Source organism: Centropristis striata, chromosome 20, assembly GCF_030273125.1.
Source record: "Centropristis striata isolate RG_2023a ecotype Rhode Island chromosome 20, C.striata_1.0, whole genome shotgun sequence".
Taxonomy (NCBI): domain Eukaryota; kingdom Metazoa; phylum Chordata; class Actinopteri; order Perciformes; family Serranidae; genus Centropristis; species Centropristis striata.
In genome coordinates, this window is record NC_081536.1 from 12,251,782 (window position 1) to 12,279,695 (window position 27,914).

General features: G+C 40.8%; 1 protein-coding gene across 1 annotated transcript; it reads left to right on the top strand.

The window, feature by feature from the left end:
* Positions 1 to 220: 220 nt before the first annotated feature.
* Positions 221 to 27,914, top strand: ptpn20 (protein tyrosine phosphatase non-receptor type 20). Its single transcript, XM_059323802.1, has 47 exons — positions 221 to 331; positions 3,288 to 3,435; positions 3,638 to 3,801; positions 5,067 to 5,132; positions 5,231 to 5,410; positions 5,562 to 5,637; positions 6,141 to 6,221; positions 6,385 to 6,463; positions 7,471 to 7,624; positions 7,790 to 7,861; positions 8,047 to 8,221; positions 8,394 to 8,529; positions 8,629 to 8,767; positions 8,858 to 9,010; positions 9,161 to 9,346; positions 9,461 to 9,623; positions 9,727 to 9,988; positions 10,088 to 10,167; positions 10,751 to 10,828; positions 10,952 to 11,059; positions 11,919 to 12,035; positions 12,163 to 12,368; positions 12,573 to 12,674; positions 12,844 to 12,937; positions 13,527 to 13,612; positions 14,382 to 14,553; positions 15,063 to 15,274; positions 16,316 to 16,414; positions 16,512 to 17,068; positions 17,707 to 18,343; positions 18,657 to 18,827; positions 18,908 to 19,082; positions 19,170 to 19,380; positions 19,466 to 19,503; positions 19,781 to 19,867; positions 20,605 to 20,666; positions 21,001 to 21,162; positions 21,246 to 21,495; positions 22,151 to 22,263; positions 22,420 to 22,502; positions 22,926 to 23,059; positions 23,165 to 23,313; positions 23,495 to 23,585; positions 24,907 to 25,241; positions 25,328 to 25,543; positions 25,666 to 25,728; positions 25,829 to 27,914. The coding sequence occupies exons 2-47, from the start codon at positions 3,312 to 3,314 to the stop codon at positions 25,937 to 25,939; spliced, it is 7,209 nt and encodes a 2,402-aa protein (XP_059179785.1). The 5' UTR covers positions 221 to 331; positions 3,288 to 3,311; the 3' UTR covers positions 25,940 to 27,914.

Below are 27,914 nucleotides of genomic sequence, written 5' to 3' on the forward strand. Positions count from 1 at the left end.
CGCCACCCGCTATTGGTGGCTCTGACCTGTCGCTGTCAAACCGCGGGGCTAATCCAATAAAGTCTTTAAAGGCGAGAAGCTAAGAATAGCCCCAATTACAGTAAAAAGTTTCAGATCTTCAACGTGGTGCTGCTGGCTATAGACCAAATGAATGAGACACCATGTATAGTTCATGTCATTGATGAATTACCTGCCAGAGCGGAGCAGCCTTTACTGAGAGGACGTCAAAACAGCAATGCGATGATCACTAGGATTATTTTGGATCCGTGGTGGGAGCACTGAAGATAATACAAAGGATCAGACCGCTGACATAGGTTACATATGTTACCAGGTAATGTTTCAGCTATTCTTTATCATCCTTCTCCTTCCTGTAGTGCTGTTTGACAGTGCTGAAATGAGGTGGGTGTTTTCATGTTGAGATTCATGAGATTTGAGATGAGAAGAATTCACTTGAGGCACTAGCCCTGGCTAAACAGTCACAGGACTGTAATGAGATTTACCTTTAAGAGTAATGCATAGTATAGCATTCATATCCAGGCCTGTGACGACAAAAATCATCCTGGTGAAATTTGGTTTTTAGAGACTGCTGTTGGTGTAGCTACATAAACTGGACTCAGAGCACAGCACTTTTACGTCCATACTTTTTCATGTTACATAAACCTGGAAATGTATTGTCACTATAGGGAGAAAGAAGGCTGTAAGAGACCTAGATCCTGAAGAAGCATGTTGTCCCAAATTCTCAAGGATTTAGTACAGCTTCTCCTCTGTCTGTGTCTGCATCATGTGGGTTTCTGCTTAATAGTTTGTATGTAACAGGGTGATAAGACTGGTTTTTGACTAAAACCATGGCATTGTGCATTTAAATCCAAATGTAATGATTGGGAGTATAACACATTGTACCAAATTCTCAAGGATACAGTACAGTCCTCTCTCTGCATTCTAATCCAAACATAAGGAATACAGAGATAGAGACGCTTTTTACACCTGGGAGAAAATCAGTCTGGCAACTGGTGTGTAAACAGGACATACTCTCAGATTATAACACGCTAGAAAGAGCTGGTCCTAGACAGCAAATGCTGCATTTGCATGAGAGATCTTCTATAATTTCACCTTTCAACATCAGGTTGTAAAGGTTGTGATTCAGGGAATAAAGATGCTGCAATATGTTGTGAAAGTTCGGTGTTAATGGTGAAAGAGGGCAGAAGAGGTCAGACTTTGTCGAGCCAAACATCATATTCAAGTGTTTAGGTAAATCCACAGCACAGCATAGCACAGTTACTTTATGTTTTCCCCCCAGAAAACACATGAGAGCAGTGTCGATACAACTAGCAGCCAATAAGCAGGTTTCTGTGTTGGTCCCTGCAGCAGCGTATGTCTTCACAACAGTAGCTTTACACCTGTAGATAGGCCACTTTGAGGGAGTACAGCTGCAAAAGTTTTGCTCCAGAGCGGATGGGTGGGTGCACCTGGCAGGGTTCCTATCTTCAATCTGTTCTACATCATAACATCAAACCAGGATCATCATCAATATAATGATCATATTGCTGATTTAAATGGGGTTGTTAGGCAACCTCATAACCCAAAAGTTGGATTTGTGTTTTTAGCCACACATATAATCTGTTACATCTTTCCTCGTATTCAGTTGACAATCGGAGTGTCACAAGCCAAGGATAAGTTCAGTTTAAGTGCAGGATAATCAGGCCTGAAGTAATTGGGTTTGATTTGTAATATTGGAAGCATGTGCTTCGTTTCACAATCTTTACCTGGAACAACCAGATTCTGTGTCTGAAATAGTTTGTGAAAATACAGATAACCTTGTGCTAGGCAATATGGAGAAATCAAATATTCCAAAGAAATTAAGATGCTGTGTAAAACAGAATGTATCAAATTCAGAATTCAGGGTTCATATTTACAAAACAAAAGTTTTTCAGTTTTCAACATTAACCTTTTGAAACAAACCTGTGTGGGTAGGTTTAGTGTTAGAGGAAGGGTTAGGATTAGACCAAAACATTTTTTAACCAAAACAGAAGAACTGCAAGGCCAAAATGTATGTATGAGGCTTCATTTGAAAAGTAACATCTTCTAGTTTTTTGTTTTTTTGGTCTACCCCTGCAGCTACTAGCAGCTAGTTAAATATATTGTCTTTGTGCTGTTTTCAATTTAATATATATGTCACATAAGATTAACTGATGATCACATTCTGTTTTGTTTACATTTTAGACAACTTTTTTGAAACTGGGGTTGTACCCAAAGATTAACATTGCCCCAATATTGTATAGTTGACTATTGGGGCTTCTACAAATATTTACTCAGATTTTTGATAAATAATCATCAGTAATGTCGATATAATGACTAAATTGGTGGAGTCAATAATAGAAGAAAAGACAACACTTATGCCATATTACAATGTCAAAATTCAGACATGGTATCGAGTCCCATGTCACAATATCAACATAATGTCAGTATTTTGCGCAGCCATAGCTAAGCATTAATCCTGATGAAAACAGCATGTCACACTTTTTTATTCAAATCATCAATGTGTTGCAGTTATTTTTACCCTTTGAAACAGATACTAATGGAACTTTATATGTTGAGTTTCAGTCTTCCACATTGAGGGCAAATTTTGGTCAAATGCCCAGATTCACTAACTTCTATTTTTTTTAGAAAATACATTGATCTTCTGTGTGACTAGTCTTGATTCATCACACAAATATGACTAATGTTAAACAATCTCCTGTATATCGGGTCAGGTCAGTTTTTCCCTCCACATTCTGTGTAAAGTTGTGATAATACCGACACAGTATGGGACAACAAACTAACATGGGATCATGACACGGCTGCTTTGCTTCCTCCAGAACTGCCCTCTGGTCAGGGGAAAGCCTATTAGGTAACGTCAGGGGCAGCGGGAGCAGGAGAGCAGTGAGACTAATGGAGTAAGATAATCTAATAAGAGTCCAGTGCAAAGAACTGTCTTTTTTCTCAGAACCGACTCTCATAACTATGTTTGAAGACAAAATGCTGTTGACAGGCATTGACAACAGGAATACCCTCACAGATAGATGTAGAGATGAAGTACAAATGAGTAGTGAAGATGATGAGAGAAGAATTTAGAGGATTACAAGTTACTTAATTTTAACTTAATGCTTGATTTGTGCACAAAGCAAAAGACAGAAAAGTTAGCTTCAGAATATCACCTCTAACAAAGCCTCTAATAATTGAGTTTTGTGTGTGTGTGTGTGTGTGTGTGTGTGTGTGTGTGTGTGTGTACTCTGTGCGTTCACCCTCAGGTGCGTGTGTGGAATGTGTGCAGGATGAGCAGCACATTTGTCACATTAGCTGAAGTTCTGGAGGCACGAGGGGGACCTCTGCTGGAGGAAGAGGTCTGGTCCGTGCTGCTGGGCACTGCAGAGTCTTTAGTGGATGTCTCTTATAAGGGTAAAGCATTTTTAGATAACCCCCTCTTATTGTAGCTACACATACACCACGTCTTAATGCTATGACCATACCATGATGTGATTGCAATGATAATTTAACATAAACATTTGAACATATCTTACAGCATTTCTGTTTCTCTGTGACTTTATAGATATGTATCAGCTGCATTATATATTTTATAGACTTCCTACTTTTTTTTCAGGCCAGAACAATATGTGTAATATCATAAGCCCCACCTCCTTGCTGCTATCGGCCACTGGTACCTTAGCATTTAAGAACTGTGGCCTATCAGATGAGGTATCCACCTTCACTGCTCCAGAGATGCTGCAGGGCCGTGCCAGCTCAACCAAACCTGCCATGGAGAGGGTCAGTGCATACATCCTCCTCTCATCTGTCCTGATGTTTACATGAACGATGATCGCAGACCTGTCAAACACAAAACAGTATCAGCTCAGATTGGCCCTTTTTTTTAACCAGAATTCTAAACTCAGCTGTCATATCCCCATGTGCCTTTTTTCTTGTGTGTAGTGTGTCCAGTGTAAAATCTCAGCATGTCAGGAGTTGAAGGACGACTGAGGTTTAAGCACGCCATCTAGTGGCTGAGCAAAGAAACTGCTGCCCTGAATTCTGCACTTCAGAGCCCTAATTTATAACACAAACTCTAAAGTAGCTCCTAAAAAACAAGTTAGTTTTAAGTCAAGTTTTTACATTTAGTTAAGGCATCACATTTGTGCTTGTCTCTACATTGATAAATGCTTCATTTTAGTAAACATAGTATGTCTGATTTATATAACAACAGCACATAGATAAGCATTTATGTTGGAAAGATGCAAGAAATGTCACCCCATATGCAACATATACATGTAACATGTGCTGTTTCATCTGCCGTTTATAGAAATCAAAAAAATCAATCAAAAAAACAACCATTGTTGCGTTTTACTTGAAAGAGCAGTTCGTAGAAAGTATAGGGCTCAATTGGCAGAAATGGAATATAATTTTAATAGGTATGTCCATGTTTTCATGAGCATATAATAACCTGAAACTAAGAAACATGTTTTCATAGCTTAGAATGAGCCACTCATATCTACATAGGAAGCAGGTCCTCTCCTTTACTGATGGCAAGGACGATTCCATCTTTTGTTAATATGACATCATGTTTCCAAGATGGATCCTTTCTCGCCAAAGCTTTCTTTCTCTGAGCCCACCACCATATTTCTAACCCAGAAAGCACACACTAAACAGTGGACACATTTGGAAAGGGAGGGTCGAGTGGTGGTGTATTCAGTTGATTGCAATCTGTCTGTAAACTATTTGAAAGAAGAAACAAGTTAACGCATCATTAATGTAGTTTTATTTCATAGTTTTATGGTTATGTCTATTATTTCGATTGCCTTTCAATTTGTTAGATATATAATAAATAGCTGTCCTGCTTCACCGCATGATGTTTTGTGTCAACATAGTCCTGCACTTTAAATCAAACATCCCACATATAGTTAATTGAATATTAAATACGAAAGAAAAACATTGCTGAGCAGCACAAATACATGCATATGCAAAAGTGAACAAATTTAATATGTTAGTGTTAGTTAGTAATTATAGCAATTTGTCAACATGTCTTGTCATTAACACAGATGCTGGTGTATTCACTGGGTATGACTCTCTACTGGTCAGTTGATTTTCAGCTACCTCAAAATCAGGTGAGAAGCCCTCATTCAAACCTGTCATTTATAATTCAGTGCCATCAAAGTCTCACACCTCAGTTAATATAATTACTTTGACCTCTCACACCTCTCAGCCAGTCCAGTTGAGTGACCATCTAAACAGCCTCCTGCTCAGCATGTGTGAGGACCTGGCCCACCGCAGGGTCAATCTCAACTCCATCCTGGAAGCCTGTGAATCTCAGCATAAAGCCACCATCCTGCCGCCGCCTGCCAAAGTCATCAGACAGCTGGTGGAGGAGGTTTTTCATGATTCAGTGAGTCCAGACATCTATCCACAGTTTGCTCCTGTCTGTTGGTTTTTCAGCTTCTCTGCAGGCCATTGTGCATCTGTGAGAATTCAAAAGCATGATCGGCATCCTCACAACAATAGAAATGATTGTCAAAGTGATTTTTCTTTTCCTCCAGATGGACCAGGGCTCTCTGCCAGAAAGTCACGTCCCTTTGAGTGGCAGGAGCCAGATGATCAGAGAGAGGCTTCATGGTGAGCGTGCATGCTTTTAAACTTGAGTTTTATCAAACCAGATGTACTGTGAATACCAGTTACATCCCCTGGACCTTAGCTCAGTTGGCCTGTTTAGTAATCCATCCATGATCACATAACAGAGGAGACAGCAGAGACAAAAACCTTCCTGAACAGAAGAATGACACTGGTAATTCTCTTGAATAAGGACTTTTTACAAACAAACATATCTTTTATAACTTAACTGTTACTATCAATTGTGACATCATAAATCAATTTGACCTTATAGAAAGTAGCTTCAGTCGTTGCTCTTTTGACTCAAGACGGGCGTACGGGCCAACAGGATTAAAATCTTAACCTAAAGCGAGTCCAGGATTAGCTCCTGCGACAGCCAATAATCAGACACCCAGTGTGGTTGCTTGCAGGCTAAACCTTCAGCTAGCCTCAGTTCTGTCCCAACATTTCAATGGCTCCTGGGAGCACAGAGACTTGCTGTCATCTTTCATCTCTTACCTGGTTGACAGGAAAGAGAGGGCCACTCTCAGACTTCAGTGAAGGCAGTGCTGAAGGGAGAAGATACTCAACGGACTCTGACTCAAAGTCAGGTACTGAAAGAAGAATTCTTAACTATTGTCCAAAACATTGTTTTCTACTTAACAAAACCCCAAACTCTGATAAACTTAATTAATGCAAAATTTGCATTGAACTACATGTGTGTGTCCCGCCTGTTTTGACAATGCCAGTGCTTATTTTGTTGTATTTTTTTAGGGAGTTTACCTCATCAGAGACCATGGAGACAAAGACCAAGAAGCTCTCCCACACCGCTGTACCATTCTTCTTTAGACAGGTCTGTACTATGCATACATACATATATGGAATGCCATTTATTCAATATTAAATAAATACATATATGAATAAATATACTTAAGAAATAAATTCAGAATGAATAAAAGAAGCAATTAACACGTAAAATAATGTAAATATAAATGCAAATGAGTCAATATAGTTAATTAATAAACCAATAAATAGGTTGTTGTTGTTGTTGTTTGTGAGATAATTACAGGTGCATTTCAATGAATTAGAATATCATAGAAAAGTTTATTTATGTCAGTAATTCAGTTCAAAAAGTGGAAATAACACATTATATAGATACATTACACAGAGAATGAAACATATCATGTCTTAATGTATTTAATTTCTTCTAATTATAATGATTATGGCCTACTTTTAATGAAGACCTAAAATTCAGTGTCTCAAAAAAAATATTACAAAATAATTTTTAAAAGTATATTTAATCTGGAAATGTTGGCCTCTGAAAAGTATGTCCATCTACATGCACTCAATACTTGGTTGGCGCTATTTGACTTGAACTACTGGAAATGGACTTTTCCATCATATTCTAATTTATTGAGATGCACCTGTACATTCATTGCATATAACAGATTAAAAAAAGCTGAGACATAAATATGGCATTAGGAAACTATAGTTAATAAATGTAGAATTGTGATATAAAAGTCAGAAACATCCTTTTTTTTAAAAAGGATTTATTTATTGAGCTAGCCTTATACTCATTTATATATATTTATATCCACATTTATTTATATATTTATTTCCTCATTTATTTATTTCAGAATAGGCATTATAACTGCAACTAATATTTTTATTAGAAAAAGACTCTTCAACTACCTTATTAACAAACAAATAACAAAAATAAATTATTTCGCTGCTCCTTTTGCATTCCTTCATTGTCTGAACTTTGAGGGGACATGACATTGTCTCAGAGTTTGACTTTTCCAACTCGTCTGCACAACTATTACACAATCTGCCCGTCCCCGGCTCTCTCTCTCCCCTCAGAATCCCTCGTGGGGTCCGTCACAGGGACAGCAACTGCAGTTGGGTTGGTAGGAGCCCCCATCACGACATCTCTCCGAAAACATCAGGCAGATCTCACAGTCCTTCCATCACCTTCAGCGAGTCCTCGCTCAGCCTGAGCCAGAGGAAAGCTAAGGTAAGAACAGGATTTTTTAAAATGTTTGTTCAGTGACATAAATGCACGGGAAATGTTGTGGAACGTGAACTTAAAGTGTATGTTGTGGATTTGTACTACAAGCAGCTTTTCCACTGTGTCACATGGATACTGGTATACAGTATTTAGTGATTTTTGTTTTGTCAGGCTTTGGGTCCTGAATTCGTCAGAATGCCTGATGAACAACAAATTGTTCTTGAGCTTCCAGGATCTATTGTGGTAAATATATGATTCCTCTTCCTCTCCCTTGTTTTTGATCAATATCAAATGCTTGTTGTTTTTTCTTGCATGCAAACTATTTCTGTTTGCATAATTGCATGCACGGTATTTGTACCTGTATGTGAGTGTCTGTCAGTTTTTTTTATGTGCATGTGTGTCCGTGTGTTTGTGCGTGTCCACCACAGTCCAGAAAGGGCCGCTCGTGTTCGTCTCAGAGAGAAGTGACTGTAGTGCTGCCTAACGGACAGTACGTGGTGGTTCGCTGTGACAATAAGTCCAAAGCAAGAGATGTGTTTGACATGGTGGTGGCTCACGCAAACTTGGTGGAACACTTCTACTTTGGTCTAGCCTTTATAGATGGTAAGACCTGGGACTGATTATGCATCACATTGTAACAATTAAAACTGTACCTCATTCAACCACACTTCAAAATCCTGAATTATCCCATTAAATTAATCCTTATGCCTGATTTGTTGTTTCAGTAACTTCAGAAGTCTGAACTTAAAAAAGGATTTTCTTTCTTTTTCTGCAGATGATGAATATTTCTTCTTGGACAATGAAGTAAAAATCTCCAAAGTTGCGCCTGACAGTTGGAAAAAAGGGCAGATGTTATCCTTTTTGGTGTTTCTTCGAGTCAAATTTTTCGTTGATGATATGTCCTTCATTTTGTAAGTGGAACACTGGTGTTATACTAAGATGAATAAAATTTTCGTATGAAAATACATAGTGTAATAATCTCATCCATTTTTCATTTTTCTGTTTCGCAGGCACAGACTGACCCGTCACCAGTACTACTTACAGCTCCGCAATGATCTCCTAGAGGACAGGCTGTACTGCAATGAGGAGACAGGTCTCTTTCTGGCTGCTCTTGCTCTGCAGGCTGAGTTTGGTGATTACATGCCAGAGGTACTGAGGACAGAAAGAAAAAAAACTCATCTTTTAATGTCTCTCGTTGTGTGTTACAGCAGCATTTGGTTCTTTTGTGCCTCTTTCTAGCTGTATGGTAAGAATTACTACCAGCCGGAGCATTATGTGTCCAAGAGGATGCTAGAGAAGCTGGCCCTGCCCAACATCAAGGAAGAGTTGCCAAGACTACATGCAAGTCATGCCCAGATGCTTCCTGAAGAGGCAGAAATAGAGTACCTAAAGGTATCCAGACTACCAATGCATCCACTCATACAGAATTCACCTTGAAATACACTAAATTAAGAAGTTTGCTTTCATTTTGAAGACTCTGTTCCACTTCCTTTAAGTTGAAATGATTAAAAGGTAATACATGTTCAAATTTGTGTCACTCAGATTGCCCAGCAGTTACCAGAGTATGGGGTTATGTTCCACCGTGTGGGGAGAGAGAAAAGGCCAGTGGTTGGAGAGTTGGTTTTGGGAGTCTGTGCCAAAGGAATCGTTGTGTACGAGATGAAGAACCACCTCCGCACTGTCACCAGACGCTTCCTCTGGAGGGAAACTGACACCATATCGACTGGGGTAAAAAATAAGCAGCATTTCAAGCAGATTTTGCCATATAAGATATCACTTTATACAGCTCATTTTGTTACAGAACTTGAAGTAAACGTATGATGACTTGTGTCTGTCTTTCAGCGACGTAAACTGATTATAGAGTGTGGCGGGCCCAGCGGGAAAAAGCACAGCTTTATAACAGAAAGTTCAAAAATAGCACAGTACCTCCTGAACCTCTGCTCAGCACAGCACAAGTTTCATAGCGAGATGTCGTCACGACAGCTTAACCACACCATGATACCAGGTGTGTAGAACTGATTCTTTTTGACGTGATGCATAGTACAATAACGCTCACAAAGGTTATAGCTAGAAATGACAAAGAATAAATAACACCTCTGTTTCTCCAGATGAAAACGAGGATAAGTACATGTCTGTGTACCGGGGTCGTAACTCGAGCCTGAAGAGGATGTCCTGCTCAGAGGGCATGTTGAACCATGTAGGTTTGACACCTGGTCAGCCAGACTCCCTGTCCAAGTCCTGTGACAACCTGACGGCCAAGCTGGAGGCGAGGCTGCGCCAGCAGAGGGAGATGAGGAGGGAGATGAGCAGAGAGATGAACAAGGAGCTTGGGGAAACAGGAGACCTCACAAAAGAGCGACAGTGTTGGAGGTAGCCATTGATGATAATAACTTTTATATTCTAAAAAGCAGGTTCTCTGTGGACATGAAGGAAACAGGTATGTAATAAAACTGTGCACTTGTGTTGTAGCACTGCAGAGACGATTCCCAGAATGATGTCCAGTGTCTCGCTACAGAAGCAGGACTCTGACACTTCTTCTTCTATACGAGGTAAAGATATCTTTTTTTATCGTGAACACATACAGAGGGTCGACTATTAAAGGAACATTATACATTAAGCATCTTCAGTAAGGTGTATGGCCACCATCACCCCTTTCCACCAACGTGGAACTTGATCTGTTGTGGTTTGTTCAAAAATAGCAGATTGTCCTTGACCTGAAATACAAACCAAAGTGGGCGTGTCATGTTCTAGTCTTCTGCATCTGCTTATAATTAATAGCTGGATCATGCTTGTTATCTGGATGAAAACACGACTGTAATAACAAGAACAAAAGCTTGCAGGCAATCAATGTGATCCAACATCTTGCTGCTACTACAGTGCACTTTGTTGATGACACATCCTTGATTGCAATGGTTTTGGTCAATACTAATGCATTTCATTTGCTTGATAGCACGGTTTCAGGAATCCTGAACAGAACCGTTTCAAGAATCACAAAAGATTTAGTGGGAAAATGATACATGAATGAATAAATGTGTCAGCTAACCCTTTGCTAGACCTGCCCCTTGAAAACCAAAGTCAGGTATAGTATATAAATGTATTCATAATGGCCCATTTCAAACATGTGCTTTGCAGTTGATACACCAACCAGGACCCCACCAGAGAGAGAGATAGTCTGTGTGTCCCTGAAGAAAGATCCCAAACTGGGCTTTGGTGAGTTTATTAATGCAGACTGAGCTGTGATGTCAATGTATAATGACTGTGCAGAGCGCCGCATACTTATCTGATTGTTTAACAGGAGACTTTTGTCTTCACTTCCTCTCTGTTCTGTGTCAGGCTTTGTGATCGTGGGAGAGGACAATACAGGTAAACTTGACCTTGGGATCTTCATTGCTTCCATTGTGCCTGACGGGCCTGCAGACAAAGATGGAAGAATCAAACCCGGTAAGCAGCAGAGCTGGAAATAAAGGCGCTGGCTTACAACTTAAAGGGATTGTTTGAATTGTGTGAAGTTGGGTGAAACAGGAGTACAGACACTGCAAAGCCACCAGACTCCATTGAGAAAAGCAATATTTTTTCCAGGAAAAAGTACTTCATACAACCCCTCTTCAAAAAATCCAAACTACCTCTTTCACATATAACATGCCAACCCGAGAGACAAAATTGTTCTGCATGCAGTGGTGGGAAAAGTATTCAGATCCCTTACTAAAATAAAAGTACTTATACCACACTGTAAAATTACTCAACTACAAATAAAAGTCCTGCATTCAAAACTTACTTAAGTAAAAGTAGTAAAGTATCAGCATCAAAATGTACTTAAAGTATCAAAAGCAAAAGTACTCATTATGCAGAATGGACTTCCTCAGATTGTTATATATATTCCAAATGTATTATTGGTATTGTACTATTATTATTCGTGTTGCGTTTATGTAAGCAGTCTTTGCATTTTCTCAAGGTAAACCTCATTTAAACTACTTGATATGTTGTTGACTGTTTTGAGGTTTAATAAAAAAATGTGTAATAACTTTAAATTGATCATGTTTTTTATGTTTTTAATGCTAAATCTTGACGTGAAAAGTTACTAAAGCTGTTGGCTAAGTGTAGTGGAGTAAAAAGTACAAGATTTGCCTCAAAATGTAGTGAAGTAGAAGTATAAAGTTACATAAAATGGAAATACTCAAGTAAAGCACAAGTACCTCAAAATGAAACTTAAATTTACTTAGTAACATTCCACCACTGGCTGCATGAGGCGCCTATACCAAAGATTTTGTAATGATTTTTTAAATTTATTTTTTTACTCCAGGTGGACGTCTAATCTCCCTAAACAAGACTAGTTTGGAAGGAGTGATATTCAGCGACGCTGCTGCTATCTTACAGAGCAGCCCTGATGAGGTGGAGCTCATTGTGTCCCAGCCGAAACGTAAGATCTGCTCAAAGCTTTCTCCTCTGCAGGCACAGTCTGACGAGTTCATATAGTCGTGCAAATATTCATAAAACACTGTATAGTAGTGACACTTAACACAACTTTTTATGTTCGTTTTCCTCAGAGTCTCAGGACAGACGTAGTTCCTTGAGTCAAAGTACTCTTGGTTTGGCATTGGAGAGGAGCTTCGGCTCACAGACCACACTGAGCGGCACAGACTACCGTCCTGTCGTGGAGGAACTGGAGGAGGCCATCTCGCTGTCCAACATGGCAACCCCAAAACAGAGCAGGAGGCTTCACATTCCTGTTGTGCGAATACACGACGCCCAGGTTAGAGATAAGTGACTTTGTTTCCATGGGAGCAAAGTGGTCAACATGAGATCAACGCTGTTGAAAGAGTGGAACCAGTGTTAATTGTTAAATGGATTAAGAGCTCTGAATAATGTGATACAAGTCTGAGTGTCCTTAAAACACACATCTATCTCTTCACTTATTTCTCTCTCAATCTGAAACATCTTGCTTTTACTTTTTCAGGACCCGTGCTCCAGATCTCCCTCTATCTTAAGTTTGAGAAGTGGAGAGCAGTTTTTAATTGAGCTTAAGAAAAGCAATGGCAGTCTGGGCATCAGTGTTGCTGTGAGTGAATTGTTTTCCATTTTTATACAGCATTTATCTTTACAATTTACACCAGATTATTAGCTACGGTGCACATTAACATGACTTCCTTTACAATGAGTCAAGCTGCCTTTCTCGGGTTATTTGAGGCCTGAGACATTTACTAATTACTGTTCCCTTCTGCCAAAAGGGAGGAGTAAACACCAATGTGCGATACGGAGGCATCTACATCAAGAGTCTGGTGCTTGGAGGTGCTGCAGAGCAGGACGGGCGCATTCAGATCGGTAATCTTTTTATCTGTCATTTTGATGTGAGATCAGGTGGCTGCCAAAAACACAAAAGGTTCTGTAAAAGTTTAATTTTATGCCAGATTTTCACTCAACTTTTGATTAAACAGGTGAAATAGTAACAAAAGACATTTATTTGCATCTCTTGTCTGTGCTGTTTTTCTTTCACTGTATTTTATTTTAAATGACATTTTCCTATTACCTTTGTATCGTCATTATGAAATATATGTCACATCCATTACATGTATTACCCTTTTTGTGAGTTTGGTGTTGATCTTCAACTTTCTGAAACAAAATATTAAATAAGAAGAATGAAGAACAATACCCAGACTCTTTAAAACAAAAGAGCTAAACCCTGTATGAATACGAGTGTGCCACTGAGGCCACTGTTCTGTGTCTGCTTTGTTCATGCTTCAGTGAGCAGGAACGACTTTAAGATTTGTTGACATGCCCATCAACCACACACACACACACTCTCACACACACACACACACACACACACACACACACACACACACACACTCACAAACCGTTTATGTTTTGATGTTGCTAATGATGATGAGATTTGTTTTTGTGCATATGACAGGTGACAGACTGCTGGAGGTTGATGGGTCCAACCTGAGGGGTGTGACTCACCACCAAGCTGTCGAGTGCCTGAAGAGGACTGGGGAGGTACACACACACACACACACACACACACACACACACACACACACACACACACACACACACACACTCACTCACTCACTCACATATATATGCACATATGCAGGGAAACTAAATTACACACAAATATACTTTCTTGTTTACTGACATGACTGCATTAACATCAGCAGTGGTGGAAGAAGTATTCAGATCCCTTACTTAAGAAAAATGCTAATACCACACTGCAGAATTACTCCACTAAGTAAAAGTCCTGCATTCAAAACTTACTTAAAGTACAAAACTATCAACATCAAAATGTACTTAAAGTATCAAAAGTTAAAGTACTTACAGTAACACTTACGTAACAGTCCAACTCAGATTGCTATATATATTCCAAATATATAATTGGCGCATTTATTAATGTCGATAAGGCAGGGCGCATTTTTCACCACTTAATACATTGTTATGTGGTTGTTATGTGGTTGATAAAACGTATTACAGAACCTTCCTAACTTAGGGATTTCCTCAGTTAGGAATCCTTAGTTTGGACCAATATTAAAATAACTGGTAATGGCAGCAGCACAATTGTTAGACCTGTATCATTTAGTTGCACTCATGCTCCTTTCAACCTTATCTACAGTAATCTAGAGAAGCTTTTTGCTGTTCACTCTAAGCTGATTACAAAGATGCACCTAAAAAAGCACAGGAGCTGGTGACCCTGTACATTATTTCTTGCATGTTGAAGCACAAACTACTGAACATATAAAAGCTTTGTTTACGCATCTGTCCTCCATAGGTGGTGAACCTGCTGTTGGAAAGGGAGCCCACGGTAATCTTGGAGCCCAGACCTGACTCACCCTGCCTCCCGTTGGCCCACAGTTCATCACATACACAATCCCTCAGGACTGAAGTCTCCATGGAAACGACCTTGAGTGGTCGAGCCAAGGACTACAGCTTTGTGACTGATGGTGAGAGGCGAAAGGAAGGGGCACATACACTCACATAGGAGAAAAAAAGAAAAGATAGACAGTGTCAGGCGCACACACACACACACACACACACACGCTTGCACACATGGCCCAGAGGTGACTGTGCGTCATCTGACAGCTACATTGTGGTTGCTGTCAGAGTCATCCAGGGCTGACGCTCCCTCAGTCCCCTGAGACAGCATGCACTGAAACCTTGAAGCTGCCTGTTCACTGCCTGAGCTTAGTTAAAGGGACAGCTCCTCATCTCGACAAAGCCTTCTTTTTTTTTTTAAGATATATGAGGCAAAACATGGAAAAAAGGATTGTCTCCTTGTTCCAATTTTGTCATTGGAAAAAAAAAAATACATCTCACCGGAAGATATCTGTGTTAAAGGATTGATTAACATGTTTTTCATCACAATGTACCAAATTACAGCCCAAATACAGATTAAAGATTACACAACTTTCATTAATGCTCCGTGATTCCCCCCATCTCCTCTCATCCCTAGAAAACACACATGAAGTGGTGCTGAAGAAGAGTCTGTCTGGCCTCGGCTTCAGCTTTAACATCTCACATCTTCGCTCGGGGCCCGACCGTGGCAGCGTGGTCCGCATCAAACGTCTGTTCCCCGGTCAGCCAGCGATAGAGAGTGGTCTGCTGCAAGCGGGAGACATCATTCTGTCCGTCAATAACCAGCATGTAAAGGACCTCTCTTACCAGGTAGGATTTGTTTTTTAAATATTAATTATTTCATATCTATATAAAAGAAATAAACGACCAGTGAATTTCAACATTCATTAAGACTCAAAAGAGAGATGTTAAAAGATGTTAAATAACTTTGGTACCTTTTATACTATACACTTACTTGTGTCAAAATTGTGAGATTCTCAGCTGTCCAAGGCAATTTGAATGGGCACTTTATTTGGCGCAGATGGTGCACTTAATCATGTGATATATAAATTTACAATAGTTAAAATGTGAAAGTTGATATTGACCTAAACATAAAGACAGCAACAAGGTCACTCATAAAATTTGAATAATTTTGTTTTCTAGACGCAATCCTCTATTAATTGTGGTTTGATTTTCATTTTGATATGTTTGGAAGAGATTTATTAATACATATTTTGAGAATATAAACACTTTATCTGTCAATAATAAATCACATTCATAGAAAGAGGTAAAAAATATTTTACTCCAACTTTATGGGCGACCGTGTATATTGTTGTAACATTGCCCAGTAAAAAAAACACCCAGGACAAGTGAAGTAAAAAGTAAAAAGTTTATTTTTACTAAACTTCACATGGAGCTCCAAAACACATAACAACTTAAAATTTCCTTGGTTGACTATGGAGTTATTTAAGGAAATTGAGGATTTTTCACTGGGCATTTTTTTAAATTGTAAAATATAGTATGCTTACACAAAGGAATTATTTTATTATTTTTTAAATCAAATTTTTGTATTATTTATGTATTTTATTTTTTTTAGGATTTGGTCAAAATTATAAAACAATAGACTGGTTTAAAAGTTGCTGACTAGAAACTGAAAAGTGTTTGGGGGTAAATAATTGTGAATGTAAGAGCAGTTCTCGTGGCCCTGCCCTTTCTTAAGATCTCGGACACGTCATTGGTGCACTAATCTTTTAATCTCATGCGGCTGTAAATAGAAAGCTGCTTGTGTCATAGTGTTTGATGTGTCATCTACTCTAATCTTTTGTGTACTGCCAAGGAAGTGCAATAGCATTTGTTGTGGTTTTGTTGTAGAGGGTTTTGTTCCTGTTGCGAGGAGCTCCATCTGAAGTTCATCTGGTGATCTGCAGACCAGGTCCTGGAGTGCTATATGACGTAGATGACAACACACTGGTGAGCTCACACAAGTACACACACATATGTGCAGGAACAGAAACACCCAAGTAAGTTCCTGAAATCCTGACGGACAGTCTTACCTCTGGCTCTGTAGAGTCCTGCACTCTTCCGTGAGGTTCGATCTCGGTCTCTGGACATCCGGCTAGGAGAGGACTACAGCCACTTTAATTATGATGTTAAAATATCAGCCCTAAAGACGACCCCAACCCTTGAGGAAGATCTGAAAAACACAAGAGAGAGAGAGAGAAGAGAGAGAAGCCCAGATCCTCCTGCAGTTCAAGCACCTGCTGAGACCCAGGAGAGGCGTGCGGGTGAAGCAAAGGCCACCCAGACTCCTCCATCACGTCCTCGCTCACCTCCGTCGCCCACCTCACCTACTTCACCTCCGTCACCAGTCTCGCCTGCCTCCCCTGTATCCCCCGCCTCACCTGCCTCACCAGCCTCACCCACCTCACCTGCCTCACCTGCCTGTGGCTCTCCACCAGCAGCAGCAGAATCCCCACAAACCACTGGGAAACCACAGGAACAACAGGAAGCAGAAGCAAAGAGGAAGACCGAGGGAGGGGAGGAGGTTGCAACAACAACAACAAGCTCAACTGTGATGCTTATGGATGTCTGTCCTAAGACTGGTTCCAACTACGAATATACCAGGTAATGTATCAGATGTAGACACACATTAAAACTGTGCCATATTTGTTTTTCTATCAATTAACATTTCCCTTGAAGCATGACATGGCAAATGAAAATGTTTTACAGGGAGTAGAGCCTCCACATATTAAAGTCATTGCTGCAGAAAAGGATTTTATTTGAGAACTGCTGATAAAAACTTCTTGAACTACTCAGCAGAATTATCAAAGTCTCCAATGCTCAGTCCAATGTTTAGCACTACAGTAGTACAATTTAGTACCACAGAGAAAATAATGGGATGATTATGAGACAATGGGCCTCTGGGCACAGACATGCCCAAAAACCTTTCCTACATAGGAGCAAGACCTACAAACTTTATTTAGCTGTTTATAGCTGAGCATCTCTCTGTGGTTTTGTGTCTCTTATTGGTGGTCATCTTTGTGATGTCAGCTGTGTTTAAAGTTTGTAGTATCCTCCATTTCATTTTAGACATTTTAAGTGTTTGATCATAATCAATTGATTCATTTAGACATTGTAAAAAGGTGTTTATGAAGTGATGAATCAGGACTAGGATGGAAACGTTCGAGGGAAACTTCTGAGTTTTGAGAGAAGTAATACATTATGTCCACTACGTGCTGTATGTACTGTGTGTTTATCTGCAGTGGCATCAGAGAGGAAGCAGATGGAAGTGTGACCTACTGCCTGATGGGAAATGGACTAACTATCATGGCAGATGAAGAGTACCTGACGATCAGCTCCACACTGGAGCCTCCTCACAGCCGTTCCTCCAGTCTGGTCACTCACACTCCAGCCACCAACCTTGCAGGCCTCCACTCTCAAACCTCCAACAGCTCCTCGAGTTTCAGCTCTCAGAATCCAAACCTCGGCCCTCACGTCCCCACCACCACCTCGCCCCTCAGCCTCTCATCCGACACCCCAACCACTTGCCCGCTGGCCCACCCATCCCAACCACTCACAACCCAGCCACCGAAATCCAAGCACCATCTGATCCAGCAGGGGCTTCTTCCAAGTCACTACAAAGCCATCGCCAAAAACAGTAGGCTTATAGTGCACCCACCTCAGCCTCCTGCTCCACTGACACCCATCACAGCGCAGGTCGCCCCCTCTGTGCCTCCTTGTTCGAGTCCACCTGCTCCAACGCTGCCGCCCACTTTACTGCCCTCTCCTGCCCAGAGCCACACCCAGCTCAGGGAAGAACCAGAGAAGAAAGAAAGGGAATACAAGGATGATGATTATGAAGAATTAGAGGATGAGGAGGAAGAAGAGAGTCGAAGAAAGGCAAGTTGTGTTCTTGGCTTTTGCTTGTTTCTAGCTCATTTTACAACAGTAGCGTGAACTTTAAACTATTTTGCCGTCTTTTAGGATCTTTAGGAATCCCATTTAATCTAATCTTCTATTGAGATTTGTGGCAGGTTAGATGCAACAGAGGTGTATTACTACTCTCCACAGGTCATTTCTAACACTCTATTCAGTGGTTTCAAATGCAGTAATTTCCTGCCAATATGGCGTTGTTTTGATTTCGATTAATGCGTTATGTCAACTCCCAGAGCTGTATTAAATACCTTCATTGTCATTGTTTCTTTCCCATCAGGGATTGGTTAAAGAGTTTGAACTGACGGTAGTTCTGACCAAGTCCAGGAGCGGAAGCTTTGGTTTCACCATCACTCGGAGCAAGCTGGACAACTGCTACTACATACAAGAAATACTGGACAATCCAGCCAAAGCAGACGGACGACTCAGAGCGGGAGACAGGCTCATAACAGTAAGCACAAAAACACACATCCGTACATTAATTGTTTTTGTACGTGTTGGTCAAGTTTACAAGTTGTCATTTGTTTCCAGGTAAATGGGCATGATGTTACCAGTGTGGCAGATGATGTTGCCATGACCATTCTCAGGTCATCCCCTCGAAGACTGAGTATGACTCTGGGGAGGGCTGTTACCAACCTGGTGGTTGCACCATCTTGTGACAGCCTGCCTGATATAGTCCTCTACAAGACACCTTCGGGACAGCTGGGTACAGATTCTCACACATTTTCAATACACATGCACGTCACCATCATTATTTGATTGTATCTAATATACATGTCTGTGCTCTCTCCAGGTATAAAGCTGACAGGAGGCATTGGCAGCAAATGGCAGGGCATCTACTGTCTGCAGGTGGTGCCGGGCTCCCCAGCCAGCGAGGAGGGCAGCGTCCAACCCAATGACAAGATCCTCTACATCTGCGGCAGGTGCACCCTAGGAATGACCCTGGAGGATGCAGTCAAAGCCTGTGAGCTTGCCCCTCGTAAAGTTAAGCTGAAAGTCATCAGGTATGTGCCCTCGCAGAATGGAGATCTATAGAAACAGGTTTGTTTATGTTTCTATGAGTGACTCTTCTGTTTGTGTCCGTCACAGAGAAGACCAGCCAGTGACCCCCAAGGCGAAGTGGAACGGTAAGAAGATTTATGGGGATGGTTTCACCCGCTTGAGTTAACCCAAAGGCACATAAACAGGATTGTTTGGTTGTTATATGCACTGATAGATTACCTAGAAACCAGATATGTTTGTGCTCAACTGAACAATGATAATTTAAGTTCAATCATTACCAGAAAGAGATGTGGGAAGACATTTATTACCATACATTTTTTTAGATTTAGGACCTGTAGTGCAAAATACTTTCTACTTGTACAGTCTGTGGTTGTGCAAATTCTATATGTTTTTCTTTTGTAGGTCTGTTTGACTGGAAAAAGGACAGGAAGTTCTTTGCTCGTTTCGAAGAACCCGTCTCTCCAGAAAAAGAGTCTCCTACAGAAGATGGTGAGTTTTTTCTCTTCCAAACATGTTCTATAAGCACCATAACTGGTTCCCTTTCACCCTTTTGCTTGTTGCTCCTTTGTCTGCATGAAGCCGGAGCTCTGTGCTGAAAGATAGTTGCAGCTGTGTGTGTGTGCGTGTGTGTCATCCTGTGTGTGTGTGTGTGTGTGTGTGTGTGTGTGATCTGAATGGTGACAGACAGATCCTGGGCTCTCACAGCAGGATTAATAATTAGCAAGCCTCAGGCCCTCCACTGGTGTATTGGACTGCAGGGCTGTAGCTATCACACACACACACACACACACACACACACACCAACACAGTGCCATGCAGCCAGTGGTCTACAGGACAGGTAGTTCAGTTGCTTGGTGACGGCGCATGCAGCGGTAAGGGACAGTGGCGAGGGTCAGTCTGAAAAGACCAGCCTTGTTCACCTGTCATAGCAAAGACGTACCCATCAACACCTCTCTTTCAAAATGGCCGAAGAGGTGGGAGGTTGGTGTGTGTTGTTTTTTTCTGTGTGTCTGTTAAGGAAATTTCATTGGCTGAACTGTCGCATGGATGAACGTTGGTACAGAAGGAAAGTTGCAATGTTAGCTTCAGTCCAAACTCCACACGCTTGCCTTTATTTACCTCTAAATGTCTTCACTTATATTAATTAAATGCATAACTTTCATGCAGTAACTGGACTTGTTTTGTCTGCTCTGGCTGCTGATTCATTGTTACCTCTCTTTTTTCAGTTGAAGCTGTGTGTCGGACTTCTGGGAATTTCAGATGTCTCTCTCTCACACAAGAGCACGATGTAAGTTTCAACAGCTCATTCTTTCATTTTTGTTGGCTCTATGTCTATCTATTCTTTTACTTTAACTGCGCATCTTTTCTAACAGTCTGCTGAAACACACACTGTAACATGAGTCTACTGTGTGTCAATCTGCGAATGCATTCTCTGCTGGGGGGTCACTGTCTGCATGTGTGTCTGTCGGTTGGGCTTTCTTTATACCGGAATCATGTAATAACAATAGAAAGGCATTTTTCTGCAGAACATAATGTGATCCTGTAAATAGAGAGGAAGGAATTGACACCTTCATTCGAATGATCATTTTCTATCCCCTCCTTTTCTCCTCTGGTCCCTTTAGAGTTGCATCATGCAAGTAGAGTTCACAAAACCAGAAGGAGGCGGCCTCGGCTTTGCCCTGATCGGGGGAACCAATGGCAGCATGCTCAGAGTGAAAGAAATCTGCTCTGGAGGAGTAGCGGAGCAGGACGGTCGGCTGAGAGTGGGAGATATTCTATTAGAGGTAACTACCCATCATACACCTTGACTGTTTTATCACCCCAGTAGTACTGGGGAAAACCCTGATCCTCACTGTGTGTTTTCTAGGTGAACGGTGTGATTGTGTCCGGGTTGAGCCACAGTAAAGTGGTGGATATCCTGCGTAAAGCTGAGGGCAGTGTGCAGCTCACCATCTGCAGAGACATCCTGCCCCTGACCTACCACGAGTCACCTACACCGCCCAACATGTCCGCTCAGACCGAAGCTATTTTAGCCGAGCAGCCGGCTCCTGTGTCCAGCCCGGATACCTGTCCCTCACCTGACGTCATGCTGAAGAAGCCAGTTGAGCACCCCCCAGGTACTATCTCTCTGTCTCTCTTCTTATCAGGATTTTTTAGATGGATAATAGTGCTGAAATAAAGATTGATGTGTGTATAGCAAGCTGTTTTTAAATGTAATAACTAGGCTGGATATGAATTGTAGATATCTTCAATAATTAATAATAATAATAATAATAATAATCAGTAATTCAATCCACTTTCAGACATCAATATCTTTCCTCCAAGCACAAATAATGTCACTGTTGCCCTCTATGTTTTTTGGGCTATTAAGTTCAGATATCCAAGGAAAATGTCCCAGTTTAGATATGTACAATCCAATTGTTACTAATTTAATTTTTAATTTCAGATATCCAAAATGTGATTTGGAATATCCAAAAATACATTTTAACTAGTAAAAATTAAATCACGGATATCCACATGTGACATTGTTGTAGATCTCTTTACCTTTCTGACTTGTGAGAATACAATTCTGACTAGGAGAAAATGCTACTATGAATATCTAGACTTGCCTTAGTGTGTGTAATCACAAAACAATACAAATAAAAAAAGAAAGAAAAAATATTAATTCCACAGCAGGCAGGAAAATGTCATCCTAATACTTAAAAGACAGACTGAATACTTGTCATTTTAACTATGTAAAAAATACTCTGGACAAATGTGTCCTATTATCAGTCTCAGAGGCGACTTCAGACCCTGTGGTCAGTGAAGCTGATGTGGTCGTTTCCTCACCACCTCCTCCACCACGCCGACTGACTGTCATAACAGATGACCCTGAAATTGCACAGGTAACAGCATGCATGCACACGTACATTAATAGTGTAGTAATTCTGATGAAAATGTCTGTTTATCTAAAATCACACCCCTCCTAACTTCTTTACTAACATCTACTATTAACATCTTGGCCCTCTGTCTGTCTGTCTGGCTGCTTGTCTGTGGAACAGGAGAGCTGTAACAGCACCCCTTCTCATCAAGCTTGTTGCCCGTCCCTCAATGTCACTGACATGTTGCATGGAGCTTCTGACAGGTAGTAACTTCCCAAGATATTCTCCTTTTTGATTGTCTACTAATTTCCTCCCCCCTTCTCCATCTCCATCTCCTCTTTTGCTCCTGTTTCTATTTTGGTCTCCTGGAGTTCCACTGTGAGCCACAAGGAGGCATCAGAGAGCAATAAATAAAACATCACCCTGGGATAAATGCGGTTACTTATGGGCTGTCAATCCCAACGAGACACAAAGCAGCGTAATAGTTAGGAAGTGTATAGTTCTATCCTCTGTAGCCCCAAAACAAGAAGTATGGCAGAAGTATAAAGACATTTTAGCCTTTTGTCTATACTGTATTTTAGGTGGAAAGGTCGCAGGGAAAGGAAGCTCAGCCTTGCATGATTTCATCCCCTCCTACCGAAGAGTAAAAATGGTCTGGTCTCACCCCTGCCCCCTGACTCCCCCAGGAAACAAATTGTGACCAAACTTTTGGACCGGTCCTGCAAAGACATCCGGAAAACCCAGTCAGACGGCTGGAGCAGTGAAGAAGAAGATGATGTCTTTGACGGCACCAGTCGGGAAATGACCTCAACTCAAACAGGTGTCTGTTCCTCTACTCTTTTGCTGAAGTGTCAGTGAAAGTTCTATATGTGCTGAGACATATTTGCAACTCTTGTCCTCCTCTTTTCCTCTTCTGTTTCCTCAGGCCCACCCATAGTGTCAGAGGAGGAACTGGCCAGTTTAGCTCTCATTAGCCCCTCCAAGACCAGCCAGTACTCAGGCTCCAGGGTCAAAGCTCTCATCCAGATTCTGCAGCATCAACTGGACCAGCAGGAACTGGTCAAAGAGTTCATGGTGTGTGTGTGTGTGTCATGGACATATTAGTGTATTAGTTAATGTATTTACCAATCTGGACTCGAAGCACAAAAAAATACATTTAGCAGTTTTAGGCTATTATCATGGAATATTATCTGGCTGCACTATTTTTAGTGATTTCATGTTCTTTTTATTATTGTGCTCATGTTGTTAATTTCAGGCTCTGGAGCACCTGAAGCCCTCTGACAACTGTCTGGTGGGAAAAGCCCCCGAGAACAGAGACAAGAACCGCTACAGAGACATCCTGCCCTGTAAGTCTGACAGAGGACTTCTGTTTTACTTTCTTCTGGCAGAATCTATACTTTTACTTTCTCCATTTGTTCAAACCCCTGCGCTTCATTTTATGTTCCCCTATTGGATTTTTTTTATTGGGGAGCTGAAGCTTGTAAAAGCTGGATACTCACACACTTGGCATTTATAGGAGAGCCTGTTTGTTAGCACTTTTCTTAGGCGCTCAGTTTTAGCTGACTGTAAGGTCTTTACTGAAGGGAGTGGAGATGTTTGTTTACAACACTTGTCTGCGCAACAAATCATTTCCTACATTAGTATCAATATTTCACTGGAGCCGCACTTATAATCTCCTTGGAGTCAGCCAAGTATGTGATGATGAAGACGATGCCATTTGTTACCAACCTTGTAATTATCTCAGATTTATATTTTTAATAAATGAAGCGGCACCAGGAGAAATTAATATTACAAGCTGTATAATTAATTTGATTTTAAAGGGGTAAATAGATGATGAAAGGAAAACATCCTTCTAGCATGCAATACTTGTGGTCACACTGATGATAATGAAGAATGTGAAAAAGCTGGAAAACACAGACACAATAAATACAAAATGTATTGTGTTTGAGAAGTTTTGCCAAAGTAGTTAAATTATTATTCAAAAAGTTTTCCTCTGTCAATTGAAGATATAATATATATGATAATAAAATGCAAAAAAACACATACAGAAGTGTTTTCCCCTCTAGCCCTCAGTGTGTTGGGGTGAAAAGGTCAGAGCTGAAATAAATGAGAGAGATAAAAAAGGATGGTGACCCCAGTGGAATATCTTACCAAACCTCTTGTTGCTTGCAGCCTGTTACAACTGCTGTTTGTGCAAAAGGTCCAGAGAGAAGGGTCATGTAGATCCATTGCTCGAAGCCTTTAACTATTTTATTTTGAAGGCCTGGTTTCCCGTCTGTGGCTCTTTTGACCTCACAAACAGGAGGTGGGGGAACAACCCAGAGAACATTCCTAACTGCCTTCGGTCTATCACCTCTCTCATCACCAACAAACTTTTTCACAGCGCTGGTTTGTTGAGCCCGACTCCAGACCTCAGAGCTGTTTACTCTGCTTTATTTACTGTACACTTAGACTGCATGCTTTTGGCAAAACAACAAGGTAGCAGTGTTTGTTGTTTGTGATCAAGAAATGAATGGATTTAACAAGAAAACCTAAGGAATTTGTGTAAGGATGCTGCTGGAGGTGAAATTTGTTTATTTGAAGTATGAATTCATGCAGTGATGCATGCTCACACTCCAAAAACACACTCAGCATTTATGGTGTATTCCCCCTTTTTCCCCCACTTAGATGATGAAACCCGTGTTGCCATTGGAGACAACCAGGAGTACATCAACGCCAGTTACATCCGCATGCAAGTTGGCGAGGAAGAGTTCTTCTACATCTCCTGTCAGGGTCCTCTCCCTTCCACAGTGCCGGCCTTCTGGCAGATGATCTGGGAGAACAAATCCGACGTTATTGCCATGATGACCCAGGAAATAGAACGGGGACGGATTAAATGTCACAAGTACTGGCCAGAGAAGCTGGACATGCCTCTGGACACCGGCAGGTACCAGCTCCACCTGGAGAACCAACAGTACCTGGAGTATTTCCACATCAAGATCATCCGCATGGTGGAGACAGAGGTAAGGGAATTGTTAGGAATACATGTCTTCCTGTCAATATCATGGTTTACTCTAAACTGAAATCAATTAATGTGTTGTTATTCCAGACTGGCGAGACACATTTTGTCCGTCACCTGAAGTTCACACACTGGCCTGACCACGGAGTGCCCAAGAGCTCTGAGCAGCTGGTTCGCTTCATCCGCTACCTGAGGGCGGTGCACCACAAGGGACCAGTCACTGTGCACTGCAGCGCGGGCATCGGACGCACAGGAGTTCTCATCTGCACTGACGTTATCCTCAGCCTCATTGAGAACGATTTGCCTGTGAGTCAAAGCCTGGTTCTAGGGTTGGAAATATCCAGAAGGTTGTCCAACACTTTGATCCAATCCGAAATATGTCAAGTTATCAGAGGGATTAATTTACATCTTTCTGTCTCCATTTCCAGATTAATGTAACTGACGTCGTAAAAGAGATGAGACTTCAGCGGCATGGGATGATTCAAACCAAGGTCAGTACCAACAACAGGGCAGATCAAAGTTCAAAGATCAAGCTTTAAAAAAAAGATCATTCCCAAAAGCTAGACGTGCCCTTTGTGTCTCTCATTTCAGGAACAGTACTTCTTCTGCTACAAAGTCTGGCTGGAGGTTTTACAGGGCATTTTACAGCTTCACGGCAACCAATGGCAACCGGAAAGTCCCCGAGACCACAAAGTAGTTTGAATGTTTCCACCTCCAGTTCACCGACCTGTAAAGCACAGACTGCGTATGAGTAACCACGTCTATCACGGCATAGACTGCTGATACTTTTTTCTTTGGCTGTAGTTAGTTTAGTTAGCGATAATAAGAAATCTGTACTTCTCTGTTTTGATACTTTGTGTTGAGGAGGCCTGTTGTTTTAGACTTCAACTGTAATGTTTTTGTTCTGGTATGTGCTCTCGGTGCTGTGATAATGTCAATTTAATTTAGATCACCGAGGTTGTTTTGCCTTTTTGGGCTTAGTGATTTGCCTTCTGACTCTAGCATCTTTTTTAAACTTTGTGTCACTATTTGAATGTATCTCATTTATTTCTCTCCATTGTCCTTTAATTTGCATTTATTTGTAACTGTCATATTGCATGGACTTTAAAATCTGATAATATTCACTTCTTTTATCTGTCATCAAAGTGCACAAGTGAACATACGATCATCATACCAAAGGGAATATCTGTTGATGAGTAGCATCTGATTAAGCATTGTGTTATCATTTCATTAAGTGCATTTGTACCCTGGAGAAAAGGGCATTAGCAAAAGAACACTATTGATTTTTCAGTTCATCATCTACGGAAATGAAAAGAATCAAGTGCCTTGGAATGACTCACACCGATTGCTCCACACTGACCCCGAGCTACTTGTCACAAGCAGTTGGGGACAGAGAGCAAGAAACTGATTTGAGAGCACCCGGTGATGGTTAGATTGAATGTGCAGCTTTCAGTCTGTTTGTGGTCTGTGGACGTTTGGTTGATCCAAACCGGAGGAGGATTACATCTCACCTTTTAGTTCAAGTGTAACTTAGAAACGACGTAAAGTTTGCACACCGCCTGTCAATCTTTTTTTCTTTGTGGGCCCATTTTATACAAAACACTGTCACAACGAAAGTCTTACTACACATCAACACAACTTGCACACCCTGATACAGATAAAGAATGATTCAACATAACAAATTTTTGGATGAATTCATAAATTTTCAAATCAACCTTTTACTAAAATTTGGACAAAGTATTAACACTAAATATTGAGATTTTTTGTAAAATGTACAAAAGTGGTTTAAATTCATTCATTTTGGGGCTGTTAGGTGTAATTTGTTATGTAATCACATCCTTTATCTGTATTCCATAGCTATTTTAATACAAACTCAGCCAAAAATGCAAAAAATATGAGGTTTACAAACTTTCCATTTTGCCACTTTAGATGTATATGATGTACAAAGCAATGAAGCTGCATCTCCAAGTCACAGATCAAAGATGATTTATAGCTGCTGGTTTGAACCTCAACCTTTGGATGTAACTGCTTGTAAGCTTTCTTCTTTTAGCTGCTATAACACACACACGCACACACACACACAAACATACACACACCAGCTCTCTTATTGCATGCAGACTTTTAAAGTACAGAAGTCTGAGCCTGGAGTTTGGCTGAATGACTTGATCAAAATGTGGAATGTAACAAAGCAATACTCTCCACTAGGAGGAGAGATCTGAATGTCAATCTCTTACCTGATCACATCTTCCAAACTGTTTGGAGCATGTCGGTAAGACACATGCAGTACTGTACCTTTGCCATGTGGATGGCTACGCAGAGCCATCAGCCTCCGTGCTGTGTATGCAACATCATCTCATCAATGCTGGTCGGTTGGTTCCCAGCGATAGGTGTTATGTGCAAGTTCATGTTGATATGTTTTCTCCCTCCGATCTTGAAAAATACTTATTCTTGGAAAGAACAAACAAAAGCACATTTTGCATTCATCTGTGAAAAATGCATCTTGTACAGTAAAGTCAAAGCAAGTGCTTATGCAACAGCATTGTGAAATGTAATAACCCTTAATTGCACAACTGCTTATTTATGCTAAATTAATCTCTTGTCACTGTACCAGCCACTATGTAACCAATAACTGAGAACAATGTAATACCTCTCTCTTTAATTAAAAACTATTGTGAAA